The sequence below is a fragment of the Bubalus bubalis genome, chromosome 10, assembly GCF_019923935.1.
Source record: "Bubalus bubalis isolate 160015118507 breed Murrah chromosome 10, NDDB_SH_1, whole genome shotgun sequence".
Lineage (NCBI taxonomy): Eukaryota > Metazoa > Chordata > Mammalia > Artiodactyla > Bovidae > Bubalus > Bubalus bubalis.
The window spans coordinates 10428162-10450305 of NC_059166.1; the positions used below are offsets into that span (position 1 = coordinate 10428162).

The 22144-nt window shown below is 36.9% G+C and overlaps 1 protein-coding gene across 8 annotated transcripts in view; it reads right to left on the bottom strand.

Annotated features, from left to right (window-relative positions):
• Positions 1 to 22144, bottom strand: part of ARID1B (AT-rich interaction domain 1B) — a 429234-nt gene that overhangs the window by 153602 nt on the left and 253488 nt on the right. For 5 of the 8 annotated variants that reach the window (XM_025294977.3, XM_025294981.3, XM_025294978.3 and 2 more), the window contains exon 5: positions 20993 to 21034. The exons of the other annotated variants lie outside the window; for them this stretch is intronic. In XM_025294977.3, the coding sequence (XP_025150762.3) occupies positions 20993 to 21034 (42 nt within the window). The remainder of the gene's footprint in view (positions 1 to 20992; positions 21035 to 22144) is intronic. 8 annotated transcript variants of the gene reach the window in all.

A 22144-nucleotide genomic window follows, 5' to 3' on the forward strand; every position in this document is an offset into this window, starting at 1 on the left:
TAACTGGTGATCTATAATTAATTTTTTTAATCTGGAAATCCTCAATGGAAAGATGGAAAAGTCATAATTCATAAGCCCAGTGTCCACATCCACTATCAGCTGTCTGATGTTGAGCAGGTGACTTAGACCCTTGGCGCTTTTGTGTTACTCACTATGAAACAGACATTCCCACCACAGCTCCCTTGCAGGGCTCATAAGAGAGACTCAAACAGAGCAGCAGCAGCAACAACAAACAGTGCTTCTATCTGCCAGGTACTACTCAAAGTGCCTTTCAAAACTAATTCACTTAATTTTCACAACTTTTGAGGTATTTACTATTATAATTCCCATTTAACATTTTACGGCTATATATTCTTATTACTCAAGAGCTAACAATGTAAATTCAAACACAGCCAGGCTCCAGTCTTTGCTCTTTATTTACCATTATAAAAATAAAAATGATAAAATGTATGCAAAAAGATACAAAACAGGAGATGTTCTTAATACTGTTAAATAATTAGAAGGAATTAAGCTGCAGTAGACATAAATATGATGATCTACGCTGGGGAACAGCCTGAGTAAAGAGCTCTGGGAGGAGAGATGCAGCCCACCACCCTCTGCTGTCCATAGGCTTGCTACGGCACAGAAGGCGGGGTTGCTCCCCTCTGTACCATTTTTGAAGAAGGCTAAAAATGAAAAAGACCAGCAGCTCCATGGGGAAGAAGCTGTAAAAGATCATTTATGAGTTAACTAACCATAGATGGACAAAATTAACCTTGGTGTGGACAAGGGATTTGTTGAGATGGAAAGGAAGGACATAGCTCAGAGAAGCCGAGAAGAGCAAATTAGCAGGGGGTTAAGGACTGAATCAAAAATGTGTAAAATAAGCATAAGTAGATATTTATTACCACCTCAAGATTGTGACTCTGCTAAGGCAGTATGTGAGGACTCTTGAAAGTGATGAGGAAATGAGAGAAATGGAAAAGTATTTCAGATTTTGTTTTAAAGATAATAAAACGCTTTAAAAATAAATTTAAAATTGTATTTGTAATCAAGTTGAAACTTTCATTTGTGTGAATTTGTTTTTAATGAAGAGAGTTATTTAAGAAAAATTACTGTTGAAGTCACTGAGTATTGGAAAATGACTTTTTTTTCCTTTCAGTGACTATAGATCTTAAGATTTTACATTTATTAATCAAAGTATGTAATATCTGAGTTCATACAGAGGGAGTATTCAATAAATAATTCACTTACTCTTGATACTTACCCACTCTGAAAAGATTTACATATGCATACTATACGCTAGTATAAAGCAAAAATTGAATCTTCTCTGCTTTAACGTTACATTTGTTTATGAATCCAAAGCTGAGATGTACTATACATAATATACTTTAAGAACTGTTTTCATCATCTGATGGGCTGTCTTTGCAGATGTGAACTTATCTGTGTTCTGTTTAGTGTTAGTATCTAGACAAGGAGTTGACAGCAAAGTTCCTGTTTCTCTAATTACATTCTTTTCCAAAAGTTCACCCTGCCTGGGTGTCCAGGTAATTGCAATTAAGTCAGGAATCTGGTAATTAGAAATTCAAGTGCCCTGCCAGGAACAATACACGTCCTCTTGACGTGCTGCCCACAAGACCTAATTCACTTGGAAAGGACAGACACTGATATGAAGTGGCAGTGTAGATGTTGATTAAGCAACAAGCACTGAAATGAATTTCTCCTTTCACTGCTCTCCTTCAAACCAAATGCATTATATCTCATTTAAACCCCTGCAAAGCATTTTGTGAATTTGGAAATATGTAGTCAAAAATCAGAATCACTGATTCTCAAAAAAGTTCTGTCACAAAATCTTCCCAAGATAGGAAGCATATTTCCAGGCTACCACTTGCAGTCAGGCAGCAGTCAGGGAGATAGGAGTCACTTGCATTCTGCTCTTCAGTATACCCCAGACTTTGTACAGGGCCCGGCCCACTGAAGGCAATTCACAAATGTTGAGTGAATGAGTCTTGGAGCTCGCCAACACTCTAATCCCATCAAACTTTTTGTAAAAAATCAAGAATAAAGATTTAACTTACCAACTGACTAATTTCCATTACTCAGACTATCTGCAACAAATCTCATATTTTATAGTATACTATTGAGCATTTGCAAACAAATTCACTACACAATGAAAGTTTATGGCAATAAAGCCAAGAACAAATATGTAACTCAAACTATTTCTTTAAGAAGCAATGAACTGATTGGGCTGATTATTTTGTCAAACTATTTACTAGCTAATGTAGTCATTTCACCAGTTTCTTTTAGTTCTGACATGATGTAAATCTATTATATAACAAGCTGCTATAAACAATAATGTAAAATTTTCATTTATATATTAATTTACTATTTTCCAAGCACTTTCATATTTTCTTATTTAATTCTAAAAAACTGAAGACATCCAACTAATCAATATATCTTCTCCAAATCCAGTTTTTCTTAAGTCAAGAGATCCTATTGACAAATGAATCTTTTTTTTTAAACCCATTTCCAAGCTGTAGCGCCTTTGGTTACGTCTATCTCATCATGCTAAAACACAATGAAACATCTAGGCAAGCAAAGCCCTCCAACCTCTCTCCCACAAAAGTCATTCACCCCAGCCAAATCCGTCTATTCATTCCTGTCTGTTCATGATGCTTCTCCAACGGCTACAACTCAAATGTCCTTCAAGGCCATAGCATCCTCACCACATGGCACTTCCCTGCCCATGGTGCCCTGTTGTGTCATAACCAGTCGGCACTTGACATGGGCTTTACCGCCCCATCTCTCCAACTGCTGCTGCTACTAAGTCGCTTCAGTCGTGTCCGACTCTGCGTGACCCCATAGACGGCAGCCCATGAGGCTGCCCCGTCCCTGGGATTCTCCAGGCAAGAACACTGGAGTGGGTTGCCATTTCCTTCTCCAATGCATGAAAGTGAAAAGTGAAAGTGAAGTCACTCAGTCGTGTCCAACTCTTAGCGACCCCATGGACTGCGGCCCGCCAGGCTCCTCCGTCCATGGGATTTTCCAGGCAAGAGTGCTGGAGTGGGGCGCCATCGCCTCCCTCTGCTAGGGAGAGTCAATGACGGCTAGAACAAGCATCATTAACGCCCAACAATGAGTGAACAAAACAAGAACCCACGTGTAACAGCTGCCTCCTTTCTGATAACGAGGCTGGCTCTTATTAAATATGCCATCAAAAAAGGTGGCCTTCAGAGTAGTGGGAAATGAAAGCCAAGTCTAGCACAGAGAAAGCAGTGCAAGGAACAAATGCTGACAATACTTCAGAGAAAAGCTTGGTGTCATCCAAGGAGGCATCTGAATCTGTCTTAACTCCCTAACCCTACTGGAGGGATTGGCGTACAGGGAGCCTTGGCAGTAGCTTGAACAATCTTTGTCACTTTAGCTTTAAGTAGTATTTGTCTTGTCATACTAGGCCCACTGCTTTTCTTAAGTGCTATACAGCTCATCTTGTGGCTACACACACTTGCAAAAAGGTATGAATCTGTAAAATACTCCACTGAAACTCAAAAAGTTCTACAAAAGAAGCAAAATTAGAAATTTTTATGCCAACATTAGTAACTCCTCTGTAATGCTAGAAAGTCATCCTAGTCTAGTTATGATGGATGTTGTTGCCATCGTCAACCCTATCTAAATATAATCCTTCTAATTTTTATTTGATTCTAGAAATAAGTGCAGTAAATATCACTTTTTCATATTTATTTTGGCTGTGCTGTGTCCACATTGGTGCATGAGGGCTTTCTCTAGCTGTGGCAAGCAGAGGCTACTCTCCAGTTGCAGTGTGTGGGCTTCTCACTGTGGTGGCTTATGCTGTGGAGCAGAGCTCTAGGGCATACAGGCTTAGCTGCCCTGTGGGCATGTGGGATCTTCCCTGCGTTGGCAAAGTAAAAGTGAAAAGTGAAACTGAAAGTCACTCAGTTGTGTCCAACTCTTTGTGACCCCATGAACAGTCCATGTAATTCTTCAGGCCAGAATACTGGAGGGGGTAGCCTTTCCCTTCTCCAGGGGATCTTTCCAACCCAGGGATCAAACCCAGGTCTCCTGCATAGCAGGCAAATTCTTTACCAACTGAGCCACCAAGAGAAGCCCAAGAATACTGGAGTGGGTGGTCTATCACTTCTCCAGGGGATCTTCCCAACCCAGGAATCAAACCTGGGTCTCCTGAATTGCAGGCAGATTCTTTACCAGCTGAGCTACCAGGGTTGGTAGGTGGATTCTTAATCACTGGATCACCAGAAGTCCAATATTTATTACTTTTAAAAACTAAAGTTTGGACTCTGTGGGAGAGGGCGAGGGTGGGATGATTTGGGAGAATGGAATTGAAACATGTATAATATCATATGTGAAACAAATCTCTAGTCCAGGCTCGATGCATGATACAGGATGCTCGGGGTTGGTGCACTCGGATGACCCAGAGGGATGGGATGGGGAGGGAGGTGGGAGGGGGGTTCAGGACAGGGAACATGTGTACACCCATGGCGGATTCATGTCAATGTATGGCAAAACTAATACAATATTGTAAAGTAATTAGCCTCCAATTAAAATAAATAAATTTATATTAAAATAAAATAAAATTTTTTAAAAAAAACTAAGTTTTGTCACATTTTCAAAGTAACTTTAAAACATCATTATATTTGCTTCACTTATGCCAGTTTAAATTTTTGGCTCAAGAGAAGTCCTCTACTCAAATCAAGTGAATAGAAATCCTACTTAAAATATATCATTTTCTTCTAAAGGAATTTTGAAAGTAAGCAGGTATCAAAGATAAATTAAAAATATCTTTATGTGGGTACATAATGTTAGTGGGATACGTTAAGATTGATTTACAAAAAAGGAAAAAGGTAGTTTGTATTTTTTATATATCATATCTGGGCCTGATGCATAGAATTCATAGGAGAAAATACAATAATTATTTAAAAATTAAAACTTGATCTTTGTAAGCCGAAGTTTCTTATTCACTTTAAAAATGACTAGTCAAATTTGACTGTCAAAACATTTTTATTTAATAGTGAGTGAATTTTTTCCCCTTATTTAGCAGAGTTAGCAGTGCAAGTCTATAAAACTAACCAGAATCGTCACACTTGGTTTTCTAATATCAGCACTCCTGTGAAGATGCTTGGGATCATAACCAAGCATATCCACTGGAAGAAGAAATTGCAGTAATCGCTGCAAACAGCCATGCAGAGCATTCTCCACCTGTCTCAGAAGTACATCAACTGCACAGTAGGAGTCCACAAGAAGAAACTACTCCTGCTCTACAGCAAAGCCTCAGGAGCTAACGATATGAGAAATAAAACTGCTGTTATGATGGATCACCCTGTTAAAGGTGCTCATCGTTTATTTTCAATATTGTCAGTCAAACATGTTCTATTATACCCCACTTTCATTTCCTCAGAACTGCATTTAAAAAAAAAATTTACATTAAAGATACTTTGAGTACATGCAGACAAAACCTTCTCATCCCTAAAATCTGACAGCAAATGTGAACCCGTACCTGTAGTAGGCAGAATTTTGGATGGCCCCTATTCTTAGTGCTTAGTGTACGTACTCTGCATAATTCCCTCCCCTGGAGAGAGACTGCGAATGTGGCAAATAACATTCCAGGCTATGTTCCTTTAACTTTACAGGGCAGAAGGGATTCTGCAGATATAACTAAGGTCCCTAAGCAATTGACTGAATTATCAAAGATTATCTTCGGTGGGCCTGACTTAATCAGGCAACCCTTTAAGATGTGGGCAAGATTTGACGCAACTCTCCTGGCAGCAAAATGTTGTGCAGAGGGCCATGTGATGGGGGAATGGTTCATGACTGGCAAGACAATGGGGACTTCAGAGTTAGAGCTACAAGGAAGTGACTTCTGTCAACAATCAGTGAGCCTTGGAGAAAGACCTGCAGCTTAGATGAGACCTCAGCCCCAGCAATACCTCAGTCTCGACCCTGTGAGATGCCGGGCAGAGCACCCCAGAACTGGATGGCTGGCCCATGGAAACTATGAGACAGTTAATGTGTGATCTTAAGCTGCTAAATCTGTGGTAAGTTGTTATTTGGCTGTAGAAAACTAACACATTACCAATTTTTCTTTCCTTTCAAATCTAACCAGAGGGCACCTGTAGGAATTTTTAAATTTTACTTTTTTTAAAAAGTTTGTTTCCTATCCTCATCAAGAGTGTTATAATAAGTTTAAGAAAGACAAAATATTACAAGGAGATATTACACTGACACTAAAGCCTTGAAACTTAAGGTAACTATTTAGATTAACGTTTTTGTCTCAAAGCAAAAATTTACATGACAGAGACAGGAAAAAAAAACAAACATTACCTTACTGGCAAGAAAAAAAAATCAAGACCATAAAAATCTTAATATGTGAACTGACCTCTTATCTTTTTAGTGGTACATTATTGAGGACCTGGCTGGATGCAGAAGGAAAAGTAATTCTATGTTCCTTTTCAAGGAAATGAACCAGTAGTTGTAAAAGAGACCTCAAAGGGAAAGCAGTGTCCGTCCCCCAGGTCCACAGAGTAGAAACTTCAGGAGCTCACTGGATATATTAACAAAGCCTTCATTACCTCCTGACATCGTTCAAAGTTGTAGAGGGGGGAGGCTGCCCTCCAGCCTTTCTACCTATGCCTGTCGAGGTGCCTGCTTCCTAACAGTTGCTGTGTCTCCCCTAAATGTGCTTATGCTACATGCTTCTCCAGTTGTCAAACTTAATGGAATATGGAACCAATTAATGCATTCAAGTGAAAAGAGGGGAGGTGGAGAAAACTCTACTAAAGCTGAATGAATTGCTAAAAAATGTAGAATTAGGTACGACTGAGACAACTGTAAGACGTAAGATGGATGGAGAGAGAGGTACATATAAATACATCTTGTGTTAAAATGAAATGTATTTTTCAATGGTTTAACTAACTTGAGCACCCAGACTTGTACTAGTAACCTCCAGAAAGCAGGTGTATGCGATGGTTCTTTACCCCTTCATGGATAGCGTACACAACTATTTTCCATATATCTTGCTCATTAGGCAGAAATCATCTCCACAGGCATAAAAGAAAAAGCCCCATCTTAGGAGCAAGGAGATTCTAGGGCCAGTGGGTCTGATGTCCTCACATGAGTCTCATTTGCTACCTTTATAACACAAGAGAAATGAACTGTATAATAATGTCTCCTGTGGCAATAATTCTATATTATTCTAAGTTTTATAAAATAATATAATCATATTATTTTAAAAACATTATAATTCACCATCATTTAAAAAAAAACCCTTCAACTGGATGGTAAGGATATTAAAGGATGCTAAGGGAATTTAAGAAAGTTTATGTTGTCTCATGTTACAATTCTCAGTTAAGAAAGAGCATTTCTATGGGGAAGAACTTAAATCTAAGGTAAATGGTGACATGACAACTGTGTAAAAAAGAACAATTTCAAATTCATAGTGAGACACATTACATCAAATGAACAACAACAACAAAAGCCACAAACATGATTTTTTTTCTGACTACATTAAACAAAGCAAAACCTTTCAAATGGAGAACTTTAAGAATCACTTTCACATTCAAGTGATGATAATTATAGCCAAGATTCAAGCACAATATCTCAGGATTGAATAACTGCCTACCAGGAAGGAAAAACAATAAACTGCTAGTAATTTTTTAAAAGTACAAAATTAAATCGGTTTGTGTACTACTCTTTTTATACTACTGACAAGAAAAAAAGTCAAGATACCACATCTCCAAAGTGCTGCTTCCATCATTCATTATTGAGATGAAGGTGATATTAAGTAAAACATGAAATTTTAAATTAGTGTACCTAAAGATTGCCCTTCAGTGCTGTTGTTTGTTCCTAAGTTGCTGTGTTTGTTCCTACCTCTGTCCCTTTAATTGCATATTTTCCTTTGTAACTTTCACGAAGCCTTACAAGATGTTCTTAATCTTCTTAATCTTAGAAGCAATCCCTAATATTTTATCTGTCTCAAAGAGTTAGATAGTTATGAGTCTACTTGGGAATTCCAAGAAAGAGACTGAATGAAAACATCCATGAGGAAACTTTACTTTGTTTGGGAAGGAATGTGCAAAAGAGGTATCAATTACACTGGGCAAAAGTGATCAGCTCCAACAAAACTTGAGTAGCAGAGTATAGCATCTGTCTGCAGTTGACATCCATTCCAATAGGTTGCTTTGTTCTAGACAGATCCATTACCATTTAATAACCTGGCTGAAAGCTGTTCCCTGATAAATTCTGCTCTACTAGCTGAGTCACACAGGCTCTGAGAAGCTGGACAGTCTGGAGATAATTCAACAATATATAAGGTCATTTTCTTTGTTTTACAAAAAGTACAACTTCTGCTATTCAACCTGTATTCTCGGTGCTTCATCTACAAGACAAAATAGCACAGTTGAGGATAACATTCTCCCACATCATGATCTGGTAAAGCAGAGTGTGTCTGAAAGCCTACAATGTGGGAAAGGCCTCAGCCTTCAGCTTCCAACAGTTTTCACAAACTGCTGGTCTGCCTGCATTCTCAAAATAGTTACCTACTTATTAAATTCACAAAGCTAAAATGAAGTAAAACACTAACAACAAATCATATAAATAACTATGCAGATTACAATGGAGCATTTTTATATACTTTTGTTAAGATTAGACATGGGTGTGACAAAAGGAAATGATACAAAAGGGAAAACACCACTCTTTCATAAATTCTTTTTCCATAAAAATACCAATAACTAAGTGTACAGCATGTAAAAAATGTATCACTGGCTGCCTTCAATCCTGTCACTCAAGAATTAGTCATACACTCTTGCTCATCAATTCTGTTACTACATTTTGCTAGTATTACAAACATTCTTTTTTGCTTGTTTTCCGTTCTTGCCTTCCTCCACCTGCATTTACTGAAAGATATGCAGAAACAAGAAATCTAGATACTTCTAAGCTAACATTCAAAAGATACAAAGCACGCAACTTGGAATAGCTGCATACTGCATTTCGGTATAACCTAAAATACAGTATGAATTTACAAGGTTACAAATCACAAATACTGTCATCTCAAATAAAAACAATTTCTTTAACAAATGTTTTTGCTTAATATGACAATCTATTACAATATCTCCTTCCAATTATTATTTACTGAAGTCTAAACGGCACCTTTCGTTACTATTTAAATTGATAAAGCAAGCTGCCTGGATCTAGTTTCGTTGTGCTTATTTCTATCTGCTGCTTTAGTTTAAGGCACATTTTCCTTTATTTCACTTCTCCACAAGCCATAAAAAAAACTCATTTCTAATTCATCCGTTCGTTCAGCTTAACCTCTCTTCTCAGCAATTAAAGCACTCTGCGCATCCCTCATCTATCACACAGCCAGCTAAATAATGCATTGCGTCCCCCGCTCATCTTTTATCATCCCAAATGACAGGTATTAGCATATCTCCCCAGTCAATTACAGTGCAGCAGAATAATCACAGCATAATTGGGCGAAAGCCACTCTAATCACCAGCCCTGCAAACTCGCAGAATAAAAACTGAGTGGCAGTTCAGACAGGCCTTGCTCTTGTCCATGACTCTAGCCAACAAGCCTGGCAGATCTCCATTTCCTTCCTTTTCAAACTTATCCTTTAGGGAGGTCAACTTCTCCATACATTCTGTGTTTAAAAAAAAAAAAGAATGTACAAATACATGTGGCAAAAGCAGGAACTATTCACAAAACGCACATACACGTCTTTATTAATACTTGTGATTCTACATGTTTGCACATACTATTAAATAGCATACAATGAAAAATTCCACTGTCATTCAAAAAAGTCATTTTATGAATGATATCACTACTTGACTTCGTGACTAACATAAGGTAAAACAAAATATTCAATTTTCTATAAAGATACTTATTTACCATCAAAATTGAAGCCCTTCCCATGTCTATATGGTGAAGATATCTTCTGTACCCTAAAAAAATCAGGATTTCCCAAATTCTTTCCAAATTACTCATTTGTCACAGGATATACTTTTAAATCGAATATCTGTTATTCTTACATTGTAGTAATAATATTTTTTAAAACTATGACATTAAATACAGGTTAACACAGTATGATGGTGATGGACAGGGAGGCCTGGTGTGCTGCAATTCATGGGGTCGCAAAGAGTCGGACATGACTGAGCGACTGAACTGAACTGAACACAATATGATGAAGAAAATATACTTATACCTCGATAAAGGAATTAAAAATTAAATAAGTCAAAAACAGGAATGTGAGAAACTGAGAAGAAAATTACAAATTTAAGATGCAATAAATAAACATACATATTTTTAAATTCTGACAAATGTTCAGTAAATTCATTTGAATACTTTCTAGAAGCTTATTGATTTTACCATGATATTTAATGTGTAATAGCCCATCTAGGCCTATATTTAGTTCTCATTCCATTCTTCACCCCCTCTCCCCCTCAGTGAGAGACAAGAAAGTCATCCTGAAATGAAAATTTAATTTGGGAAGAGTGGAGGGAGTTTAAGAGGAATTTCTTAGAAAAATGTACGTGGCATCTTAGGAGGCAGCCAAATAAGGGCCTTAAATTGTAATGTGTAGCTCCGTAGGATTTAATTGACTTGATCACATAGAGCATGAGACCCACAATTCCCTGTACATCTTTCACTTCCTCCCCTGAATCATTCCTTTCACATTTCCACCTAAGACCAAAGGAAAGCCACACCAGAGGTAGCTCTGGCCTGGAAAGAAGGCTTCCCTGCTCAGCTGGAGGCCAGTGCCCACTCATGGGCAAAGTGGGCAACAAATCACAGCAGCAAGTCCTGTGACTTGGCATGTGGGACCACACAATCACTGCACATTGCAAGGACACTTTGGCTGTGTGCAAATGAATAAATTATACATGGCAAAACTCTCTGCTTACTGATTCAGTGGTAGCCATGACATCAGCAGAATTCAGGAAAGTATTAAAATAGACCATTATTGCAATAAGGGAAATAAGATATATTTTTGACTTTTATTATTTAGAATTTGTGAGATTTTCAACCACAATTCTGCCAGACAATTCGGCCCTTAAACGCACACCAAGACACTAAGGCAATAATACAATATCAAAAACCCAACTGCCAAAAAACCAGAGTAAAATCAGAATTTAGACACAACAAATAGTCTCCCAGACTTTTTGTTTCCTAATCCTGTTATTTTAAAACTATAATACGAAATGTTTTATTTGCATTATTACTTCAAGAACTCTGCATGTATTTTTGTTGGCGTATCTTTGCAAATGTACCCACAGGATAGATTATTTCAGTTGTAAAATGGTAATTTTATTGCTTATTGGGGAATATCTGTTACAAGTATTTATCAGTGATACATCTGGTATGCAAGTTATTAATTCAACAGGTTTTTTTTTCAAATCTGATTTTTAAAAATCATCTAATATATTCCTTAATTTATATAAATGTTCTACTTGGCTTTAAGCATCTTCCAACATATTGGCTCTTTCAACACCAGTCACTTTGACATTCTCAACTGACTTGCAAAAATTGACATGACTTGGGTAAAAGCCAGATTTAAGGGAAGAGGAGGGCTTTCACCATCTGAAGAAACAAAACTGGCTTTAAAATTTGGCATAGGAGAGAACGTAAAACACATGCAATCAAAATCACCCCTCCATCTCCCCTGGAGTAATTTCTTTGCTTCTTCCCAACAAAATCTAAAGCAGCTTGATGTTATTAATATGGTCACAGTAACTCTATGCTAAGGAATTTTCTAGGCAAGCCCAGAAACATGTCTCTAATCATTTGTGCACATCCCAATGAACAGGTGTTTGAAGGTGGGGATAAGGCGAATAACATGCACATTTTTACTATTACTAGAAAATTAAGTCTTCAGGAAATAGTGCCAAAGTAATGTCCCAGCAGAAAAACAGTCAATCAAATGTCAGAATATGCAAGTAAATAAGCTTTCTTTCAAGCATTAACTCCTCCCTCCCTTAAAAAGATCACTTTTGAGATCCACAGCACTTGAGGCCATGCTTAATTCCTAGTATCTTTTCTTAAAAACCAATGCAAGCCTGACAAAAGCAGAGATGAATTCTGCTTGCCTCCACTCAGTTTCCCATATTCACCACCTTTAGGACAAACATTTTTGTACAAATACACTTAGTAGATCTAGCGGCCCATGCCATACAGTCAGGAAGTCCATCCAAAGAGTCTGCCCGCTACCATCACCTGACAGAGCATTTGGTCTAGAAGAAACGGAACTCCTATCACACTAAGAACCCACTTGGCCATGATAAATATTTCTGATTTTGTATATAATATCAGAGTGTATTCTCCATTGGGCTATGGGGCTTAGCAATTTCTTTCATGACAATTAAACTCCACAAACATCTTGTGATCATGTGATATTTCAAACAGAATCAGCTTTTAAATAAAAATAGTGTTTTCACTACTAAAATGTAGATCTAAAATGTATAGGAGAACCCTAATACATTGGACTGAGCCACAGGAAACTGCCAACACTGGACCATTTATGAGCTGTAAAAATGTCAATTCCATAAGATTCAATCTAATCTATAGTTCCAGTACTGGGAAGACTAAAAATAAGCATTGCTGTAATTTTGTATAAATGGCACTGGCCTGGGAGGCAGAAGCTTGAATTTTTTCCTCTCTGCCACTAAGGGCCTAAAAACAGTCATGTTACCTCCTCAGCCTCATTCATTTTGAAAAGAAACATATTAATATTTTGGATTACTTTTCCTCTTTGACAAAACAAAGAACAAATAACTGACGCATGAATCTAAGGCTCTATAATTAGTTAAGGTGGCTTGAAAGGAAGTTAAGACAGAAGATTAAGGATGGCAGAAAATCAAATCCCTATACTTTGTTTCTCTTTTAAAAATTTGGCCTGGCTTTATTTCATTTGTAAAATATGTTCTTGAACAAAAAGTCTCATTTTCCCAAGACAATGACAATAGCTTCAACTAGTAAACACAGGGAGAAATCAGAAGAATAAAAAAATAGGATAGAATTGAAGATTCAACCTAATGAATATGGAAGACATGTAGCATTTTAGGGCTGAAAGAACTTTGGTGATATCAAGAAATCAATTTTATGCTATGACTTAAAATAAAAGTAAACTATGGGTCTCCTCACTTTAGATCAAGCAGTCTTAACTACAAAAGAGTGGGGCAAAGTTGCTGTTTCATAGTTAATTGAAATTCAGAATTTAGAGAAGACATCGCCCACCAACAAATGTCAAGTAACTCCTCTTTGTGGACCTTGAGATCTTTCATCAGTGAGTCTGTCTTTATCTCTTAATAGTATAAGCTTTGGCCTTCAAAATGTTCTGTTTGTTTGTTTGTTTGTTTGTTTCTAAATTTTATATTCACATAAACCTCTAAAGACAGAGTTGGAAAAGAAGCTAAAATAGCTTTTAAAAAGATAATTAAACAAGTAAAATTACACCAAAAATTACAGATGAGTATAAATAGAACATTTTCCTCAAATCTTTTCTAAATAAGAAAAAAAGGACATTTATTTAAAAATCAAAGATGTAAGTGTTTAAACCACCAGCAGATGGCAGAAGGAGAGGCTGGGAAATTCTCTAACAAAAGAAGGGAAGGACTCAACATGGATTCCCAAATCGGGACTTGAGAACTGCTATGGAGTTGTTTTTCTTTTCTCCTCCTCCAGTCTTTCTTTTACGGAGAAACAGAAATTCTTTTGCTTTACCAATACATCTTCTCTCATTTTAAACTCATTAATTGAAACAGTAAAGAATAAGCTTGGTCCTTTATTCCTCTAAGGATTTCCATTCATAAAAAATTTTAAATGCAAAAATAAATTCATCATATTATGAAAAATAATGTGAGTTCATAAGATTATGAACTTCAAAAAGAAAATGTTTGCTGGTTTCATTTCACTGACATTGTTAACTGAAATATACTTTTTCACCTAAGCTTTATTCACACCCATCTTAGAGAGTTAACCAAGTAAATTCACTAGAAAATACATCCTGGAAAGAGATTAGAAGAACCAAAGTCAAATGGTTTCACAATTTTTTAAAAAGATGTGTTTTTAAAAAGAGGATTTATGTATGCTTTCATGTGGCTACATTAACAAAGAAAAGATATTTGAACAGGTAAAATCTCTTACCATGTAAAGTGAAATATTCTAAATCTGAAATACTAACTCATAGCCTGCCAGACATAACCCCAGGTAAATAAATGAATTAATGACCCACTTAAAAGAGTCACAACCAGAAGGATGCCTAATTTCATTACCCACTTTAAAATCTTTCTGCTCTCAAAATCCAATGGGAAATGCCAACCTTACTGCATTTTTTACACATATTTTTTACCAAATAGAACATCCCCTCTGGTTTATGTTAATTTATTAGAACAGCAAATTCCTTCTGCTCTCTACTAATCTGCTCTAATCCTCAGGACATTTCTTTTTTAATCAATTAAAACATTTCTAATTATGAAATGTGTTACGTTACAATGTCTTACGTCATGTGAATTCTTGAAACTTTTTTTCTAGACCAGTTCCGGCCAACAGAACTTTCTTTCAAGTTGGAAATGTTCTGTGTATGTACTCCATCAATATGGTAGCTAATAATGACATGTAGCTACTGAAATGTATCTACATAGTGCAACTAAAGAAATAAAATTTAAATTTAATTTTAATTAATTTAGATAGCCACACATGGCTAGGAAGTACTGTATTAGACAACACAGTTCTAGATGACAGAATATGCAGTCAGAACTGATTAGGCTGAGTCCTGTAAGTTGGATTGTCCAGAAAAGAAAAATAGCAAGTGAACCTCCTCCCACTTTTCTCCAAGGTCACTTTTTTGGTTCTTTAGTAAAGGGAGCCCATTCAGAGATGAGCTACCAAGGTTGTGTTCTACTTCCCTCTTAGACCTTATAACAAGCAGTTAGATAGATACAAATTGCATCATAACTTTTACTTTTATATGAAGGAGGAAAATAGAGAGATTTTCATAATGGTCAGATGTCAAAATAAAGGAGTAAGTCCAACAGTCACTGAAGTCACTGCCAAATATAACCCTCCACCTAGACAATTTTCCATAATTAAAAGTAACTTATTTTTAAAAAGACAAAATAAGTTTCACTTTTATTTTGAAATTTTGTTTACAGATGACTTATTGCCTTCATCATTTGTAAGCTTTAAAGTTAAACTAGAATCCTATTCCATTTTCTAAAATACAACAGATTCAATTAAAGCAATTATACCATAGAGTAGCAGAACATTAAATACAAAAGGAGAATATAAATTTGCATCTATCCTGGAATTTCTGCCTGGAATAAAATCATTCCAAAAGTTGTGTCAAGTATGTAAGGTCCATGGAAGCAAGGATTTATAATTCTTACTACTGCATTCCCAGCACATAACATGTATCTTCCACAGGTATTTGTTGAAATGAAAAGCATTAGAATGACAGAATAAATTCAATGAATTCATTAATATCTTTATTAACTTAAATTTAAATTAATAGTGAAACAAATTGGAACCAACAAGTTATCAGTGTCAACCAGAATCATTCAATAGGCATTAACAAAGAGTAGGTTTTTCTTCAGTTGAGCTCTACAGAGTTTCAATATAAAACACCAAGCAAGTATATTAACCCAAATAATGGAAAAATCAGTGAAAAAAATTATAAAATAGGGGGGAAAAGGCACAGTAATATGATAATATCAGGTTTTTTTTTGCTTTTAATCATGATTGTTAAGCAAGCAATACAATGATACCTAGTCAGCAACACTTATTCACTGCAAACCAAATGCAAGTCACATGGATAGAAAAGGATGAACAAAATGGAGTCTCCAAGCTTGCAATCTTGCTGGGGCAAAGGGCCACGTAACGGAGCTGGGCCAGGTCAGACCATGCTGTCTCCCATACACAAAAGAAAAAAAAAAGAAAACCAAGCTGGCAGAAGAGAAATTCCAAATAAGTTGCAAAGGCGTTATAAGTGTTGTATAAGCTCAGAGGATGAGAGCTCAGAAGTCTGTGATACCGAGGGAAGTCACGGTAGAGGTAGGGTAGGTATATAACCTGAGTCTAGAAGGGAGAATAAATGTCAAATACAACAAGGATGGAAAAGTGTTTGAGGGGAAGGTGAGGCATGAGGCTGGGCTCAGAGGGAGTTTAAGGACTGGGTACATCTGAGGCTTTGTTAGTTGGAGGTTAGAAGACTCCTTTCAACTTTGATGTCATGTTTTCCTAAGATACATAATCAACCAAGATGTGGATAAAAAGTAACAAGTAAGAGTAACAAATTTAGTATTAACACAATAAATTTTAATTGCCTAAAATAAATACTAAAAAATATTGTCAAGTGCTTGCATGCAACACCTAAAACATCCTGCATGCCGCAAGGAATATACAAGATCCTGCATGCTGCAATTAAGATCTGGTGCAGCAAAATAAATAAATGAAAATATTTTTTACAAAGAAAACAATTAAAAACTATTGCCAGTCAAGAGAATAAAAAGGTGAATATTATTAAATATTAAAATCTTGCTTCTTTATAATTCTTAACTTATTAATAGCTATATGCAGACTACATCATGAGAAACGCTGGACTGGAAGAAACACAAGCTGGAATCAAGATTGCCGGGAGAAATATCAATAACCTCAGATATGCAGATGACACCACCCTTATGGCAGAATGTGAAGAACAACTAAAGAGCCTCTTGATGAAAGTGAAAGTGGAGAGTGAAAAAGTTGGCTTAAAGCTCAACCTTCAGAAAACGAAGATCATGGCATCCAGTCCCACCACTTTATGGGAAATAGATGGGGAAACAGTGGAAACAGTGTCAGACTTTATTTTTCTGGGCTCCAAAATCACTGCAGATGGTGACTGCAGCCATGAAATTAAAAGACTCTTACTCCTTGGAAGGAAAGTTATGACCAACCTAGATAGCATATTCAAAAGCAGAGACATTACTTTGCCAACAAAGGTCCGTCTAGTCAAGGCTATGGTTTTTCCTGTGGTCATGTATGGATGTGAGAGTTGGACTGTGAAGAAGGCTGAGCACTGAAGAATTGATGCTTTTGAAGTGTGGGGTTGGAGAAGACTCTTGAGAGTTCCTTGGACTGCAAGGAGATCCAACCAGTCCATTCTGTAGGAGATCAGCCCTGGGATTTCTTTGGAAGGAATGATGCTAAAGCTGAAACTCCAGTACTTTGACCACCTCATGCAAAGAGTTGACTCATTGGAAAAGACTGATGCTGGGAGGGATTGGGGGCAAGAGGAGAAGGGGACGACAGAGGATGAGATGGCTGGATGGCATCACTGACTCGATCAATGTGAGTCTGGGTGAACTCCATGAGTTGGTGATGGACAGGGAGGCCTGGCGTGCTGCGATTCATGGGGTCGCAAAGAGTCGGACACGACTGAGTGACTGACCTGATCTGATCTGATTAATAGCTATTTACAACAAATGAGAAGGTAAAAGATTTATGGTCATGAAATGTTTAAGTTTAGATTTATTTAGATTTCTATAAGATCACTTAAGAAATTTATGGAAAAATTATATTTTTCTTTTTCAATGACCCAGAGATATTTCACTCATTCTTCTTTTTTACTTCTCTACTATAAATTTCTTTGTAGAATCCATAAGCAACAAAGTGAAATTTTTAGCGTTTTTCTATGTTTAACAATTTTATATATATTTGCTTAGCTGATTTATCATCTCCCTGGTGGCTCAGACGGTAGAGTGTCTGCCTGCAATGGGGGAGACCTGGGTTCAATCCTTCGGTTGGGAGGATCCCCTGGAGAAGGAAATGGCAAACCACTCCAGTACTCTTGCCTGGAAAATTCCATGGACTGAGGAGCCTGGTAGGCTGCAGTCCATGGGGTCGCAGAGTCGGACACGACTGAGCGACTTCACTAGGCACTAGACTAGGCATCGCATTATCACTACCAGCTTTACTTAGTGTATTAATGACACAGAAGGCAAACTTATCTTGTAAAAAGAAGCAACCAGTGTTAACTGTCCCTCAGATTCCTGATTTATTATTCTATAGAATTAAAAACTTTTTAATATATTCAGGTCTTAACCAGAGTTAAAAGTCAAAATCAGCAGTTTACAGTTTGTAGAAATTTCCTTTCCACATATCTCTGCTCACTTTTAAATTCTGAAACATTTCTTCTGTTTACTGAAATTCTTGTTTGTTAAGTACACAAAATTTTAAATTAACTAAGCATCTCACTAGACCTAGAAACAACCTCAAGGAAATCAGTTACCAAATTCAGAGAAAAAAAATCAGAACCACTAGGAACAGCTGAAGTGTTTAATATACTGTGCAACAGTAACCAATTCAAATTCTAAGCTACCATTGACTGAGATAAGCCTAACAAAACACTGAGTCAGGATTTGTGTGAACTTAAGAATTGTGAAGAAGAAGAAAGAGCATAGTCATTTCCCATTAGATTAACTTTAAAAAAATTCATCTTAAAAGAGCCACAACAGGCAGATAGTTTTGAACGACTGCAAAACTGTTTCCCTGGGTTATAGTCTCCCCACATTCATAAGCGGAAATAGGTTGTTTGGGTCCCGAGACGCTTAAGTCATTTTCTAGTGAGACTGACAAATTCATGCTTGTAGATATTAAGTATTAAGTTTTAGATTTTAGTTTGACTTGAGAGAAAGAGAAGTAAACAAGAATCAAGTAATTAGATAGGGGCCATAAAAAGATAAAGAGACAAATGCCATGTTAAAAGATCACTAAATGAATCAGGGACATATATGGGACAGACAGACACTCCTGAGATCTACTCATCCACCAAGACGATGCCATTAACATGTTACTAGTAAATCTGATACTTGAGTTATTTTCTCCCAGTGTAAAGATAGGAGAAAAGGCCAACTGCATATAAGTGATCAATACTGAATACCTAGATCTTTTAAGAAACAAGATAAAAATATATTTGCTGACTTACAGATAATGAAACAATAAAAATGTTCATATCTGTCATTTTTAGTTCTGTGTTTAAACACTTTGGAGTAGATACGCAAAAGTGAAAAGAATCCAATTCTTTAAAAATCATTCAATTACTGGAAAAAACTTTCAATTGTGTTCCTACAAATGGACTGAAGGCTACAAAAGCAATCTGCTAGTTTAGCTACAGAACAAATGCAAAGTCATTACGCAGGAGGGTAGGCCATGGGAGTTGCTGGTGTAATCATCTTCCACAAGCCTGCTGCACACTCAGTAAGTACAAGGGATTATGGAGATGAGTCCACAGGAACTGACCCTACATGCTTATTAAACATGCAATGAATATTCTGCATGCATGCTGGGTATTAAGCAAAAACAATGAAAAATTCAGAAGATGGCCATATGTTAAATACTGCAAATCATACTGAATAAGCTCTATTTATAGTTAAAATTTTCTTTTAGTAGTTTTAGATATAGAGGCATAAAAAGCATTTTAAGGATATAAAACTTGTTACTTTACTAAATATTTATAAAGTGTTAATGTCTTTTTACTTTTAGATTGTATTTATTCATAATGTAATACCTTGTGCTAAGCTTATAACCCTGTAAACAGTTGTGATTTTGGTAGTATTACAATGTCATCCACCTGTACTTGCAGCTTAACTTGTACAACCTGTACAACTACTCAACTGCACTAACAAAATGTCAAGCATCTAGAAGGGAAAGCAGGGGTCAAGTAAGAGTTCTCAAACCTTGTGCTCTCAAATTGTCATCAACTATCCTCTGAAACTTTGACTTTCAAAGTAATTGATGGCAACTATGCACTCCTTGAATATGAAAGTAAAGTCTGGCTCCCTTAGTAAAAAGTCCTCACTAGTTTAGTTACCTGGTTTAAGAATTACTAGCAAATATGTACAAAAGGTAAATAAATCTAATAAAAAGCTACAGGTCTGGAAGACTGATTATAAAACTCTGTAACTTCTCCCTTCATGCTCTGTATTTCAGTGCAGCCAATCTATTCCTTATTTCACCCTCAGCTCCTTTGCCTTCCTCATCCTTCACATCTGTGATCATCAGGTCCCACAGGCTTCCTGCTTCAGGATCTTTCTCCTCTTCCACCATGGCAGGTCAGGCCCACATCATCTTTCACTTGACTCAGTCAACTGCCCTTCACTGGTCTCTGGCAAGTCCATCCTCCGCAAAGTGGCCAAAATCATCTAAGTTGCAAATCTAACCCCTTCTTGACTTTAAATTTTTCAATAGCTTCGCATTTTATACAGGATAAAATTCAAAATTTCAACCTTAGATCTTGTCACAGGGGCGGAACTTAACTACTTTTAGTTCCCTCTGATTTTTTTCCACAGTCCTCCTCTGACCTGAAAACAGCTCTCCTTTTTCCCGTCCTCTCTTGCCTAAAAATCCAAGCCCTCAAGCTCTGCCCAGAGATAAACCTCCCAGAATGTCTTCCTGCTCAGCTCACCGCACTCCCACAATCCTTGGTGTAATTCTAGCATGGGGACGATTGCCCACAGGATAATTTATCTGTTTACAGGTCAAAACTTACGAAGTGACTATGAGCAACTCAAGGGCAGGAGCTGAGACTTAATTTAGTTACGACTGGAACATAAGGGATCAATAAATAGTAGGGATAATGAATGAATGAAGCTAGAGTTATGAACCAAACACAGCATTCTGATACCATTCAGTGGTTGAATTTCACAGCCCCCAAACTGGAGGGAATTTCAGTAAATTCTATTCCAGGGCTAATTCAAATTTAAAAAGTTTTATTTTAAAATAAAACCTTAAGCTCCTTGTACTACTTCTCATATTCTCTACAACAAAGAAAGAAGAAAAAGGAGACACTGCCATAATCTAATCTTAATCCTAATAAAAAAGAAATCTTAAACTTCGGGAAGATTTTAGGACCTCCCCATTTGATTAAAAAAAGAAGTCCTCTCTGTTGAGCCTTCCAATCCCTTAGGGGAGCTGATGAAACCTATACAATAAGCTATATCAGACTACACACCTTGAGTCCAAAGGCAGTATCCTCCGAGGTCAAGACTTCAACCTGAAATCATAAGGAAAAAATAATTTAGGCACTATCAAACACCTTCTTTGAGTCTAGCCACAGACACCAGAGCACAGGCATGGCCTGGAACTAAGAGTTTTGAGAAAGCTGGTATTTGATTTACATCAGGTGTCAAGAGAGTAAGATCTGTGAGTCTCTTCAAGAGTAGGGTATAAATCCAGGTCACTGCCCTGGGTTCCAGTTTTACAATAGGCTGAGCACCAGTCAAATTAATATATTTGCCACCATGTTGAAGTGGTGGTATAAGTTCCTCAAAATGATCTTGGAGGTAGGAGAAATCGTCCTTCTTACTTAAATCACAAGATGTTGCATATACTTTTTGATCTTTCACAGACAGTGATGGGAAAGTTATGCTCTGTAAAGCAATTCCATTATGCTTTGAAGCTGCTAGTCATTTCTTGTCTCGCTCACATCAGAGTGGGTAGTCCTGAATCTCGGGAATGCTGCAGAGCGAGAGAGTTCCTGAAAGCAACACTCAGGAAAAGGCAGGCAGAGTCTAAGCAACAAGTTGTGAAATGATGGCAAAACTTCAAAACTGCTTATCAGTCTCACACACTAGAAGACAGAGCTCATTAACATGAATTTTAAGAGCAGCGTCTAAAATAAGATGTGTATTGATAATTACAGTTTTTTAAACATAATTATTCAGTCTGGTCTATAAAGTATTTGATGATTAAAGTGCCAGTATATGGTGGAAAAGGGCAAGAAAAGAAAGCAATAGAACAAAGAAGAATATTTTCTTAAGTGTCCAGGGAAGACAGTGGGGGTGGGGCAATAATATCAGACTAGCCTGACTTCACTGTTTATTATTTGCTTTTATTTATTTTTAACTGGAGGATAATTGCTTTACAGTATTGTGCTGGTTTCTGCCATACATCAACATGAATCAGCTACGGTTAGTTTTAAACATCTTAAAATTAGGCATTTGTAGTAGGCACTTAAGTAGAAGACAGAAGGGCCATCCAATGTATCTTGCAATTAAAAAAAAAATTAGCTAGGGGGAGGAAATATAAGATCATTTCAATAAGACTGTCATCCAGCATGAAAGTAAAGGGTCAAAAAAAGAAACAAACTGCTCCCTCCACTTGG